The 15,095-nt window shown below is 50.9% G+C and overlaps 1 protein-coding gene across 1 annotated transcript in view; it reads left to right on the plus strand.

Moving 5' to 3' along the window:
* The window catches only part of NXF1 (nuclear RNA export factor 1), a 497,551-nt gene that overhangs the window by 9,205 nt on the left and 473,251 nt on the right, over positions 1–15,095 (plus strand). Inside the window, exon 2 of the mRNA XM_078660502.1 lies at positions 7,001–7,199. Coding sequence (XP_078516628.1) covers positions 7,001–7,199 — 199 coding nt within the window. The remainder of the gene's footprint in view (positions 1–7,000; positions 7,200–15,095) is intronic.

The following is a 15,095-nucleotide window of genomic DNA, read 5'->3' on the forward strand; positions in this document are numbered from 1 at the left end:
TTGCAAACTGCACAGTGACTTGCATGAGCCACCCATCAATTGCGTTTCCTGAAGAACAACGTCAGGGGCTTGTCTCTCAATATATTGGAGGACTATACTGCGCTTAATTTTGTCCCCTAGCCCATTGACGTTCCAGCTCAAAATGTTGGCACTCTTATCCCACTGTGTATGCATTGAATCTGGTAGTGGAATCTAGAGCCTGAGTCATGCCTATTGCATAGCTTGTCGATCTATCAAACTTAACAAAAATCAACCACCAATCCCCAGCCCAACAACCCCCCTCCCTGCTTCCCTGCATCTTGAGATTACTGAACAGCAACAGTCTTTTCCCCCAACAACACCCAACCCTACTTACCTGCCCATTGGACTTAAAACTGCCCATTCTGAACTGGCAGAGTGCCTGTTGCCCAACTTTTATACTAAATAAAGAAAATTGGGGCGTGCGATGCCCGCAGTGTCCCGTCCCCCCACCCCTGCAGTCAAAACACATGCCTCTGAGCGGAAATAAGCTGCTATTACATGGTCCGACGGTCACGCCGCCTCACAATTGTCCCCGTGGTCGCTATGTACCGTATCATTAGTCGGCGGTTCAGTTCTAGGTACTCATGTGTCCGGTGAAATTCTCGGGTAACCTAAAGCGCATGACCCTCCCCCAGCGACACCGAATCAGTTACCTCGGCTCCGCCATTCCAAACTCACGCTTTGCGGGGCTCCAATCAGTTCGCCGCCACCTCCAGGCTCTCCCGTCTGCTCCCACTCGAAGTTTAGCCGGGAAAAGCATTGCGTATTTGAGGCCCTTGTCTTTAAGGAGCTGCTTAATACCCAAAAAGGATCTGCGCTGTTTCTGAACCATCTGGGTGAAATCGGGGAAAAAGGTGATGTCAGCATTCTCGAATCGGAGTGGAGGTCCCATTCTGGCCCACTGGAGTATGGCGTCACAGTCTCGATAGTTGAGAACCCTGGCAAGGATTGGGCGTGGGGGGCCCGGGCTTGGGGCGCCCTCCCGGTACTCTGTGGGCCCGCTTTATCACAAAGAAATTCCCCAGCCCCTTAGGCTTAAGGTGGTGAAGGATAAGGTCTTCCACAAATCTGCCACTTCCCCCCTCCACTTTTTCGGGTACTCCTAAAATGCGAACATTGTTGCGTCTAAGACGACCTTCATAATCGTCCATTTTAGCTTCTGCAAACTTTCGAAAGGATAGGAGTTCGCTAATATCAGCCTGTGCCTGGGAGGAGTCCTCTATTAAGCTGTTGGTCTTGAGCTCTACTACCTTAAGTTTTTCATTATTCTTGTTGAGATCTGCCCGGAGCAGCCCTTGACCCTGTTTCAGGCCAGGCCGCTCCCCCACCGCAGCACACCCTGCTGGTGCCGTGTCCCTGCCCCTCGCTACTGCTGCTACTGTTGGAAGTTCGAGGCCCTCCTCCACCCGCAGGCTCCTGCCTGCGCCTCATCCCTGGTGGCCCAGTGGTGGGCTATAAGTATTGTAAGTATTCTTCTGCCTGTTTCTGTCTGCTTTCTCTCTTTTTGCTCATTTGTGCTTGCTCTGTCCATCCGATTGTATTCTCTCTGCTCATCTGTGCTTGTTTTTTCTGTACATCTGATTGTGTTGTGTCCCTGTCTACCTCGCTTTTCTTTCCGTAATTCGTGATCCCCCGTTGTGCTGCCTCTGCTCCCCTCTGCCTCCCCCCGAGTGAATAAAGTTGCCTCCTCGTCTTTTTTGCTTTTTTCGCCGTCCTTTCCTCCTTTCCCCACCGCCCGCTTCCCGCTCTTTCCTGCTTGTGCGTCCCCTGCGGCCTCGCCCCCCTCCCTCCCATTGGCTCCCGCTACCCGCCTCCCAGGTGCTCCTCCCACCCTCCACCCCGTCTTAATGCAGGCCGCTGCGCGGCCGCGCCAGAGGCGCGCCAGAGGCAAGCCCGTCTGTGCCCGGACCGCGTCCAGCACCAGAATCCCTGGCCCCCGTCAGGCCCACCACGCACGACGGACCTTCGACGCCGCCACCCTCCTCGCGCTCATCACCGGCCGCTCGACTGCCTGCTACCAAGCCACCCCGAAGCGCACTCACGGACCATTCTCCTGCCGAAACTGCTGCTACACCAGGACCCAAACCACCGCCTCCCACACCAGCCCAGGAAACAACAACGACCTCAAGTGCATCCTACTCAACACTCGCTCCGTATGCAAGCACGCCATGGACTCTGGGACCTCCTCGACTAAACAGCCCCCGACATCGCGTTCCTGACGGAAACCTGGATGAACGCCTCCTCGGCCCCTGACATCGCCATTGCCATACCGGACGGCTACAAAATCATCCGGAGGGACCGTACCAACAAGCCCGGAGAAGGAATCGCCATTGTCCACAGGAACACCCTCAGAGTCGCATCCAGCACCGAAGAAACTCTCAGCACCGCCGAGCACTTACACTTCCAGATCCACACCGACCCCAAGACCACCCTCAGAGGAACACTCATCTATAGACCACCGGGTCCACGCCCACAATTCAGCGAATCCATCGCTGATCTCGTCACGCACGCCCTCGCCACCATAGACTACATCCTCCTGGGGGACCTGAACTTCCACCTGGAGAACAACAACGACAACAAAACCACCACCCTGCTCGACAACCTCTCCAACTTCGGACTGAAGCAACTAGTGAACACCCTGACCCACCACGCAGGCCACATGCTGGACCCCATCTTCTCCACCAGCACCGTCACGGTCGGCCACACCACCACTCTTCACTGGACCGACCACCGATGCATCCACTTCTCCTCCAAGAAACTCACCGCACACATCCAACCGCTGCAGATCCCCCGAAGATGCTGGAGCAAAGTCACCACTGACCAGCTGACCGCCTCCCTCGCCCAGGGCCCCCCGGCCAATGCCTCGGACACCAACACCGCCGCCCGAAACCTCACACAGTGGATCAGCAACTGCTCCGACACCCTCGCCCCTATCAAGAATCCCCTGAACAAGCACAACAGCAGGAGAACCACCTGGTTCACCACAGACCTCAAGGACTCCAAAAAATCCTGCCGAACTCTAGAGAGAGCCTGGCGCCAAGAACGGACTGCGGAAAACCTCGAGGCCCTTAAGACCGCCACACGCAGACACCACCAGCTCATCCGCACCGCCAAGAGAACGGCCTTCAGAGAGCGCATAGACAACAACGCACACAACAGCAAGGAGCTCTTCAGCATCGTGAAGGAACTCTCCAACCCAAACTCCAACTCCGACGACATCCCCCTCACAGGACCTCTGCGACTCCCTCGCAGCCTTCTTCCACCGCAAGATAGCCCCGACATACACGACGGCTTCGCAAACCAGACGCCTCCACCAGCCGCAGAAACAACGCCCCCCACCGCCCTCTTCAGTCGCGGGACCCCCGTCAACACCGAAGACGTCACCCCGATCATGAACACCATCCACTCCAGCTCTCCATCCGACCCCTGCCCTCACCACATCTTCAACAAAGCAGACACCATCATCGCACCCCACCTCCGAGACATCAACAGCTCCTTTGAATCTGCCACCTTCCCTGAGAGTTGGAAACACACTGAAATCAACGCCATCCTTAAGAAGCTGACAGCAGACCCCAAGGACCTCAAGAATTTTCGACCCATCTCCCTGCTCCCCTTCCCGGCGAAGGTCACCGAGAAAGCGGTCAACAAGCAACTGACCAACTTCCTCGAAACTAACGGCTCCCTCGACCCGTCCCAGTCTGGCTTCCGCAGCAACCACAGCACCGAGACCGCCCTCATCGCCGCCACCGACGACATCAGAACCCTGCTAGACAACGGAGAAACCGCAGCTCTCAGCTGCCTTCGACACGGTCTGCCACCACACCCTATAAACATGTCTTTACAACACGGGGCTCCAGGGAAAGGCCCTGGACTGGATCTCCTCCTTCCTCACCGACCGAACCCAGAGAGTCCGCCTACCCCCGTTCCACTCAGAGGCCACCAAGATCATCTGCGGTGTACCCCAAGGCTCATCACTCAGCCCGACGCTCTTCAACATCTACATGAGCCCCCTCGTCGACATCGTCCGCGCACACGACCTCAACATCATCTCCTACGCCGATGACACCCCGCTGATCCTCTCCCTGACCAAAGACCCAGTCCCCGCCAAATCCAACTTCCAAGAAGGAATGAGGGCTGTCGCCGAATGGATGAAGATCAGCCGCCTGAAACTGAACACAGACAAGACTGATGTCCTCATCCTTGGACCATCCCCCTCTGCCTGGAACGACTCCTGGTGGCCCGCCTCCCTGGGCACAGCACCGACTCCCACCGACCACGCACGCAGCCTTGGGTTCGTCCTGGACTCATCGCTCACTACGACCACGCAAGTCATCGCCATCTCCTCCTCTTGCTTAAACACCCTCCGCGTGCTACGAAAGATCTTCAAATGGATCCCCACGGAAACAAGGACTGTCACCAAGCCCTCGTCACAAGCCGGCTCGACTATGGCAACGCACTCTATGCAGGGACAACGGGCAAGCTACAGAAAAGACAAAGCATACAGAATGCCTCCGCCCGCCTCATCTTGGACATCCCCTGCCCCAGCCACATCACCACCCACCTGAGACCTGCACTGGCTCCCCGTCAACAAGAGGATCACGTTCAAGCTCCTCACGCACACAAAGCGCTCCCCAACGCGGGACCCGAATACCTCCACAATCTCCTCTCGTTCTACACCCCGACTCGCCAACTCCGCTCAGCCAGCCCCGCCCTCGCCACCGTACCACGCACCAGAAGAACAGGCGGCAGATTCTTCTCGTACCTCACCGCCAAGACCTGGAACTCCCCACCCACCTCCGACTGACCCAAGACCTTCTCACCTTGAGGAGACACCTCAAGACCTGGGTGTTTGAGCAGTAGCACCCCGCCCCACCCCACCCTCAGCGCCTTGAAACCCTCGCGGGTGAGTAGTGTGCTCTATAAATGTACTGATTGATTGATAAGGTTCACCTCCAGAGTCCAATTTGTGCTCGAGGGAGGTTTTGTGCTCCGCGATTGCTGCCATAACCTCTTTAAGTGTAGGGTCTTTATCTGGGGTCCCTTGGTCCCCGGTGCTCTTGTGTTTGGGTGATTGCTCCGGCACACTTTCCCCGGTGAAGGCGTACTTTACCAGTTTATTGACCTGTGCTGATTTGAGGCCCCTCGATGATGCCATGTTCTGATCTTCAGGGGAGGACCCCTGCTACACCCCGCAGCGAGTGAACCCGCTAGGTCAGTCAAGGAAAGCACATCGCTTTATAGTGTTTCGATGGAAAAGTCCTCCAAAATGTCCGGGTCACAAGGGCGTCCCAAAGCAGTTGGAATGAGAGGGGCTGCGGGCGCCTCCGTTGTCTACGAGGTGTCTCCCTGGGGGTCTCGCCAAGAATTGCCAGGCGATGGGGCTTGTGTAATATGGGTGCAATCTGGGGCCAAGTTAGCGCCACCCCGCTGGACTGGTCAGTGCAGACCGCGCTCACCTTCAGGCCTTGGTACACAGCTCACCTGCCTCTACGAGGATTCAAGTGGTCCAGATCGTTCTCTCCGGTCGTCCAGCTCTAACCACGGGGCCCTCTGTTGTAGGCCTGCATCCAGAGGCCAGCACCGTGAGCAGGCGGCACCGGCGAGGGGAAACCAGGGCCCCACCACCAACGTTGTGCAGCCTTGTACCGGGCGCCGGCCGCCACAGAAGGTTTTACCAGCGTCCTTGAAACAGGCTCCCCAGGCACCAAAATTCCGATTTCCAATACACTCTCCGCAGACACAGTAGCAGTCCGCTCAGTTGGGAATGCGACGTAGGTGTGCTGCCGAATCTGACGGGAAGGGATCAAGGAAACGGAATGAGGCGCAGCCACTCCCCCATACACATACGCCGCACTGTTCCGCACTCAGGCTCCTGGCTTTCCGGCACACGGGCCTCGCACAAAGAGCGGTGATATTTTGGATTTGGGGGGAGCTCTGCGACTGCAGCATCGATGTCTGGGCACCTTCCGATCTTGGTTTCCGCCACAGAGGTGTAGGATTTGTGAGGCGGATATATTGGAGTGGGCTGAGTCCACCGGAGCTCTAGCAAGTAGCGGCCGTTCCGCTTCACCATGCCCCCTAGAGTTCAGTTCTTGAGTGTGTGAGACCATTTGCTGACTGAGTGTGTACAACAAATGCTGTGCACTGTCCTCTGATACTGCCTAACTGCTCGACCAAGCTACCACTTTAGAGAGTAAGGTTATATCTAACTTTAGCCTCTACCAAACCTCTGGGGACTGTTGACTCTGTGCACACTGTACCTTACTTTGGTCCAGTATATACAGAGCCACTTTCTTACAAACTTATCCTAGCTCTACATCAACCCCCCCCCCCTCCCCCGCCCCCCCCCATACCAGCCCAAACAAATGGGATCGTATCATGCGGGAAAAAAACTGTTGGGGAGTGGGATGGGAATATTGTGAAATAAATACAAAAAATTGGGAAGTACCACCATTTTAATGAGCTGCTCTGCCGGCTAGTGAGAGGTACAATTTTACCCAACGATCAACCTGTTGTTCTAGAGTGGTAAGCGCAGGGCCATTATTCAACAAAATGATGTGGTCTGTTTCTTTGTGTATCTGTATACCCAGATATTTAGTGACCTATGCACACTTTCAACTGACAGAGACTTTCCCTGAAATGCTGAGTGGGTTAGCAGACCCTGAAAGAAGACTTTTATGATTTAGTATTTGTTTACTTACAACCAGTTGAAAGGGTGACATCGAGTGGGCACTCCGTGAGCCCGCTGGGTGATAGTGATGATATTCATTCAAATTATTGAGATAGTGGTTGTCTGTATAGTGTGCTGTGAGGCAACCTGCACCACTAAATTAAAAGTTGGAACATAAATTAATGCCTGCATAATTAAAGTAATGTAAGCGGTTCAGATATACCGGTTGAGAGAAATTATTTAATTGATGTACACCTCTCTAGTCTTTTAAGCTCTGACTGTTTTTTTTGTGTTTCCTTTTCTGTACAGAACACGACGATCGTGTCACTGGAGGCTTTCCCATGAGGAAGAGAAAAGGGCGTGGGCCCTTCAGGGCACCGATGTTTATGGACCAAGGCAACAGGGGTCGAAACCGAGGGGGTGGTGGGCCTCCTCGTCCCCTCCTAGAGGACCGAGATGGTGATGTCGCCATGAATGATACCACCACTGACAATAACAGAAGTCGATAGTAAGTAGAGTTTGTTTGATTCACAAGTAGCTAGTAAGTAAAGTTTGTTTGATTGATACATTTAAACTTGTAGGCTTACTGATGGACTGTGGGGGAATCTGTGTTGAGAAGTTGAGACTTCTTCCTCTAAGACATGTTAATATAGTATTTGCACTGAAGAACGGAGTTGCTCTCTTGAAGTGCTCACAGATTGAGAGGTTGACAATATGTTCGGCATAGGGAAATCAAACATGTTGACCCTCTAAAATGGGATTGGTAGGCTCTAGGGTTTAACACTATTATTGAACACTCCGCCTTCAGGGCCAGATTCTCCCAAGGTTTCTTCAGCATTGTTTACAGCTGAAAGCTTTTCTTCAGTATTGTATCCAGTGTTAAGTATTAATCTTGTTTGATGTTTGGGTGGGGAAGGATTAGAGCAGGGGCACTCATAGTACGGCCCGCGGGCCGCCAGCGGCCCGGCAAGCCTTCCCTGGCGGCCTGCGGACCTTGCAGACCATTTACCCGTGTTTTAAAAAATTAAGGAGTGTCAGTAAACACTGCGCACCGCGACTCTGAGAGACTCTGCTGCTTGCTGCTCTGTGGCGCCCGGGCATTCCAGTGATTGAGTGCAGCTGCAGGGGCGCTAAGAGATGAATACAAAAGCCTCATTAACATACAAATGGTCTTTGAAAGAGCTGTGAAGTGCTCGGTGCGGCTGTGTGTGTGTGCCAGGAAGCTGTCTCAGCCCGGGTAGACACAAGCAGGGTGAGATGAAGAGGGTGACCAGAGGGAGGGTGAGTGAAAGGGGGGGCAGAGGGAGGGAGAGCTAGGGAGTGAGTGAAAGGGAGGGAGAGGGGGGAGAGCGAGGGAGTGAGTGAAAGGGAGGGTGAGGGAGTGAGGGAGTGAGAGGGAGGGAGTGTGTGAAAGTTAGACAGAGGAAAGGAGGGAGGGAAAGGGCGGGCGAGGGAAGGAAAGGAGGGAGGTGCAGAGAGAGGGAGGCGCAGAGAGAGGGAGACAGAGGGAGTCAGGGAGTGAGACAGTCTGAGCGAGACAGGGAGACGGGGAAGGAGAGAGGGGGAGAGGGAAGGAGAGGGGGAGAGGGAAGGAGAGGGGGAAGGAGAGGGAAGGAGAGACGGGGAGTCGGGGAGAGAGGGAGAAATAGGGAGGGAGGGAGAGAGAGAGAGTCTGGTGGCCCAGTGGACGAAGGCGTCCGCTGCAGGGACCTGTGTTCAACCTCATGGTCACAGTTTTTTTTGTTGCTCTAGCCCCGCCCCCTCCGACCCTGTCCCCACCACTGCAGCCCTCGGACACAAATCACACTGTAAATTTGGCCCCCGAGAGAAAGTTTGTGAGTACCCATGGATAAGAGAATGGCTTTATCTTACTCCACTTAATGGTAAGTATACAGAAGCCATAGAAAGCTGCTGCTTGGCCTGCTTTCTCCCATAGGAGTATTTGTGAACATTTGATAGGTCTTATCCTTTGCTCTTTAGCATCAGTATTGAAGATTTCGCAAAAAGTTACAAATTGTCAGTGCCTTTATCTAGACTTCTTCTTTTTGATTAAAAAGAATATATATTTTAAATTTTCCATTATGACTACGGAAGATTAGAGTGCACAGACCAAATAATTGTCACAAGCAAATCTCCACCCAAAGTGACTCATCCGTATCACTTTAGGGTGTCTCATTAATGTAATTGCTTTTCAAATGGCATACCCAAACTGCAACATCACAAGAGCATTTTTGTTTCAGCCCGAAAAGAACTGAAAAGGCTATATACGTCAAATCCCCATGGGTGAGAGTACATAACTTTTGCTTTAGCAGGAATGATTCAGTGCTCTTCCAGCCTAAACTTCCACTATTCTGAGTCTTCAGGTCCTGTCGATAAAGCTAAAATTCGTCCTTCAAGTGGTCCCGACTTCCAACCCTCTCCCCATCGTCCACTTTCTCTGGAACACATTGAAATATCATTTATTCAGCTGTAGATCACCATAACTTTTACCCATGTTTTTTGTATATATCCATATTATGTGTTTTGAGAGTAAATGGAATTGTAAAATGGCATATTTCCACATTTATTTACCTGATAAACTTGCACTCATACACTGATGCTTCTCACTTTTTAGCAAACTTGGAAGCCAAATATAAATCAACTCTGTACCCACAGGTAAATATCAGCATTTATTGGTCCAAAGCAACATTAAAATCTCCTTCCCAAATTATTGTCCTAGATTCACAATGTGTCGCCACATCTCACTGAAGAATCTGTATTGGGGCCGTAAACACACGCAAGTATGATTGGGTCCTGGTACAGAGTGCCCACTAAAAGTACAAAACAGTCCTCTTAATCCAGCTTTGCTTGTGAGAGTTTCTATCTATAAACAACAGGGGTATACACAAATAACCCTTTAATACCTTTGCATGGGATGTATTTTATACATTCAAAATTGGTATTAAAGGAAACAATACTCAACACTTGTAGAGAAGAGTACATTTAATTACCCTTTCAGTACAAATTATTTGTTCAGAGCAAATCAATCTATCGCACACACAGGACAAAGACGCTTGTTCAAGGCAAAACATTAAACATCCATGGCAAGTTTTTACGGCTCAGTACGGCAACTCCACGGGCATAATTAGAGTAACAAGCGAAGTGTGTCTCTGCTCACCATCAAGCATGTAAATGAGCAGTGTTGGGGGAGTGAGTTGTAGCTGCTGCACGAAAAATGTCGGCTTGATGTCGTGTGAGGTATGCGTGTACGAGGCAGGCTTTTCTTGCGTCGTTTAGCCCACAAATGTTCCAGGCAAGACATTTAATGCCAGTGGTCATGGTACAGTGTGGGGGAAATGGTTAGTCTAAGTTCGACTAATATTGTAGATGCATGCATGGGGCAATTTCCTGAGGAAGAGTCTGTTAATTATGCGGGCGGGGTGTTCAAGCAAAACCGGGAGCATTTCTCTCAGTCTACCAGGAAATGTGGGGGGAGAGAAGGGGAAAGGGAAAAAGGCCTGTGCAAGATCAAGCACGTGTAATAACAAACATAACAGTAACTCACTAAATAGTGAACCCACTCCAACCCCCAAATTCGGTTGAGATACCCGAACAGGGGTGTGGAATTTAATAAAATATCTACTTGTCCATGGGGCAGGTTGCTTCATAAATCTACTTGTCCTGTAACAAAATCCACTTGTCCCTTTTGTGCCATGTAATGCGGCAACAAATTATGGCAGAAATCTCATTACATAGCTCTGAAATAGCCTCTTTGATTAGGCCAGGGCTCCTTCCAAAGTAGGGTTTGAATACTTGCAATTCCCTTATGTTGCCACGTTTCCGCAGATCTACATACTGGCGCTGAAGGGAATGGTAAGCAACAGTTCCAGGGTTGGAATGACCTTTATGAGTCTGTGCAAACCTACTCACTTGAAGGTTTTAAGGATTTTCACCAACTCTTCTCTAATCTTTCCCATACTGAGAAAGGTTGGAAATGTATCCTGACAATGGCAGACTTAAACTTCTACCATTGTTGAGAAAAAATGTGTTTGGAGGGAAAGTGAACTTGCAAACACTTAGATTTTCGCATGAACAAATCTACACCTGCATATTTGCTCATGCTAAAAGCAGTTCACAAATATTTTCTAGGAGTACTATTTCTTGGCCTACTTAGTCTTGTGAATTCACGAAAGTCGTATATTTGCACTTAATGCAAGGACATAGGTGCACTTTTGAAACTTTTAATAATTGGGCCCTTAATTAGGTCTGGCGTTAACCATGACCGTTCGTGTTTTTAAAAAAATTCTGTCTCTCTCTCTCGGTCTATTGGCTAGCTTCACTGTGAGTGATAGCATTCTATTCTTTCACAATGGGCATAATCAACACACAGTTCTTTTGTTCAGTACCAGGAACTACTGTGGCACGGTGTGCGTTTTACTTTTGCCAATGTTTGTTATAATGGCGAGTGCCCGGCAGCTCCCACACCAATAAGGTTTTACAAAAACCATGCCAAAACAGGTCACGCATTGATAAAACCAAAAGGCTGACCATCAATTTAAGACCACCTGGCTTTACCAATGCTTGTTTATTTGTATGTTTCTCATCCTCTTATTAAAACTGGTTACACTGATTTTCCATTATGAATATTTTTGGCAAATACTAGCATATATCAACACATTTTACTAAATGATGCTGCAAAGAAACGGTACCTAAAATGTTACAGTAGTTTAGAGAACGGTTTTTGCATTTTTTGTGAACATTTTATTTTGAAAGCAAAGAATCAATCTTGCTTTCAAGTTTCTGCAAAAATTTGCATCTAATCAGAGAATTCTGGGAGCAGTATGCATAGCCTCATATTGCTAAACATTGAAAACGTGTGTACACATTTTTATGCTGGAACCACTGTCAGTAGTACAGTCTGAGGTTACTTATACTTAGATCGCTCCCCCTAATAATAAAGGTTTTGCATTAATGAACCATAAATACCAGTTTGAACAGTACTAATACATGGACACAAATATAACCTTAACTTCAGGCAATGCCTTTCCCAGATCCATAATGTGGTACTGTAAACTGGCAGCCAAAGGGTTTGTGCTGTAGGGGGTTGGGCCTACTTGTCCCAAGGACAAAATACACATGAAAACTTGTTGCCCTTGACCCCAAACAATATGTCCTGGGCGTCGGGCTATAGGAATTCTACATCCCTGCCCGAACCCGCCCAGTCCCCATCCCAAATCCCGAGATTAACAGTAAGACTTGCATAACAAGTAGCTAATAGCTCAAGTACAAACCCAGATAGGACTCATCCCAGGGGGCAGAGGTGAGCCAGACGAACACCCCAGCCAGAACTAGGCTGGGTGGCTGAACCGACAACTGTCGCTCACCATGATATACATCAGGGAAAAAAACTTTACTTTTAACCTTCATTAGCCATTCATCACCCGTATCCCGCCAACCACAATAATAGGGTGCTGAGTGGCAGCACAAATGAGCCCCAGTGCAGGTTACATATAGGGGGCAGCACTAGCCATTGTTGTCCAATAACACCACTTCCTCTCAGCGTGGAGATCCCCCTTGACGCACTCGGGCCGGGTTTTAATTAATTTATGGGCTGCTTTTGTGCTGGTGAAAAAGTGAGAATTAACTGCTTGTTCGATTCTCAGTTTGGCGCGGTATAGGAGTGCGTATATGATCTCCGCCTTTTGCAGGAATTTTTGGGTGGGTAGGAATTCCTTTCGAGCTGTCTGAACCGTGACAGTAAAATCCGGGTAAAGTTCACATTACCACGGAACTGCACCTCTCCTGGGTCCCTAGAGAGGTGCAACTCCACATCTTTGTCCTTGAAGAATGAGGAGGCAAGCGATTTATAGGGTATACGGGAGCGCCCGGGGGCCGCGGCGGCACCAATGACCTGTTCGCCTGCTCCACAAATAACACTGGGGATAAAGCGGCTCCAAAGAGTTCCTTGAGCATGATCGTGATGTAGTCTTCCATATTGTCAATAGCCGTGCATTCTGAAAGACCACCTATGCTTAGATTATTAAGTCTAGAGCAAGCCTCTAAATCTTCATTTTTCGCTTTGGTAATGGATAGGACCCTGTCTATGCAGAGTAACTGGTCGCGGTCTGATTGTCGTCGATATCCGAGCCCCCGGTTTCAAGCTGGTCTAGGTGGTCCCTGTGTTTGTCACCTCTCTCGCACAATTTATCAAGATGTTGCGCCATCCCGTCCAGTTTGGCGTCGATTGCCTTGAGGCTGGTCTTTACATTCACCAGAATCTCCTTGAGATCCACATCGCGGCTGTCTGCCCTTCGAAGGAATCCCATTCCTGACCTCCATATTGATTGGACTCCACACGGCACTGGTTTTTTTTACCCTCAAATGGGCGCTTGGTTTCACCGGTGTCAGGCTTACCCATTTTGAGAGTGCTGGCCAGCAACAAGCTATATTAGGAAGCTCATCTCAGAGAGGGCAGAAATCACATCCGCCGACAACACTCTCTCGGTGTTCCTGGTATTTAGGCAATCATGGCAGATAGTTACTGGCCAATCCACCCTCCAGCGCAAGCCCTGGAGGGGAGTGGGGGGTGGCCACACCAGCGCCCCACCGGTAATAAAGTCCTCATAGGATGGGCCCCAAAGGACTCAGTGGGCACCGCTGCTTTCCTCAATGCAAGTGTCTCTCGGCTCAGGGAAGCAGAGGCCGAGGGGTTACAGGACAGGGGGCCAGGGCGACAGTTAGTGCACCCAACATGACCCAGCACGAAGGGTACTGAACGCAAAGATAGGAAAGACGCAATGCACCTGGCTCCGCCTGCTCACTGCATCTCTCCTCACTGTGGCCCGCAGCGCCCAGCCCCGTCACCTCTCCATTCTGGCGACGTTGCTCAGCTGACTGCGTGTCGGACCAGCTAGGCACTCTCCCCTTTTTGGTACACAGATTAGGGGCGGCAGCGGGTCGGGAGTGCCGTCACGGGGGGGGGGGGGGTCTTCACTCCCCTCGACCGCACCAACACAGAGGCAAGATTCAGATGCAGGATGAAGGCGGCCAACGATTACCGCCAGTCGCATCTTGGGGTCCCCGCCCCAAATCCGAGGGACTTCCAGGTAGCGGGCGACACCGACCCAGCCAGCAGCAGGTCCAGGCACAGCCCCAGCAGCGCATCACTCCAATACAGTGTTTCGTGCCTTAGTAAGGCTCGGCCTGTGCATTCTCCACCGTCTTCGCCGCAGGACCGACTGTGTCGCCGGAAACTTCTCATCGGGATACACCCATGACAGCTACACGCAGACAGACACAGAGTGCTCCCAGATGTGCATTAATTATTATGCATTCAGCTAGCAGAGCCCCTCTATCAAGCGTCCATCTCGCTGCTTCGCCAAGCTGAGCCTCCCCACCCCCCCCCCACCCTTAGCGCAGCATATCTTGATGATATTGCCATCTATAGCTCCATGTGGCAGGGTCACCTGATACCCTTGGGCAAGGTCCTTGACGCTCTGCAGTGTGCCGGCTCACTATCAAGGCAAGCAAGTGCCAGATAGGGCATTGATTTGTTGTATCCTTGGGCCACCTTGTAGGTGGAAGCCAACCAAGTTCAACTCTTGCAGCCCAAGAACCAAACAATTGTGGACTGAATAACTCCAACAACCCATACTCAAGTCAGGGTATTCCTTGGCTTGACTGGGTACTGTAAGAGGTGTGTGAAGGGATATACTACCATTATGGCACCCCTCACAGAGTTGACCTACAAGAATCGACCAAAGAAGGTAAACTGAACTGTGAGCAGTCAAAAGGCTTTTGACAGTCTGAAAGAAGCAATGTGCTCAGCACCCATACCAAAAGCTCCATATTATTTTAAGCAGTACATATTGCAGACTGATGCCTCCAAACAAGGGGTAAGAGCGGTCCTTTCCCAGCTCAATGTTGATTGCCATGACCACCCTGTTGCTCCCCAGAGAACAGCATTGGAGAGCCATTGAGAGGGAAGCCTTGGCTGTGGTTTGGTCCCTAAAGAAGCTGAGACCATATCTGTTTACTACTACCTTCCTCGTACAAACCAACTGATGGCCTCTCAGATAGCTGATGCGAATGAAAGGTTTGTGAAGAAAAGTGCCCCTTTCTGACATGGTCACCCCCACGTTTTGCCTGGTATTTGATAAAATTTTGACTGACGTGCTTTGGGTTTCTGCTAGCCAGGCCCCCAGTGCCGATGCTCTTTTCCTAAAACAAGGTAACTGCTCAACTGTTGCCCAGTTGGCAAGATCTTTATCATCTTTGTAAGCCCCCTAGTAGATGGTACCTAGGGCATGGGTACTAAAGAGGGTTCCTAAGGCCTGCAGCATGTATTGTGCAACCCTAAGGTACACCCACCAAATTCATGCAGGCTGCCATTGCAGAGTTCGTGAAATGCTGCATGCAAATGTGA

Source organism: Lissotriton helveticus, chromosome 9 (genome assembly GCF_964261635.1).
Source record: "Lissotriton helveticus chromosome 9, aLisHel1.1, whole genome shotgun sequence".
Lineage (NCBI taxonomy): Eukaryota > Metazoa > Chordata > Amphibia > Caudata > Salamandridae > Lissotriton > Lissotriton helveticus.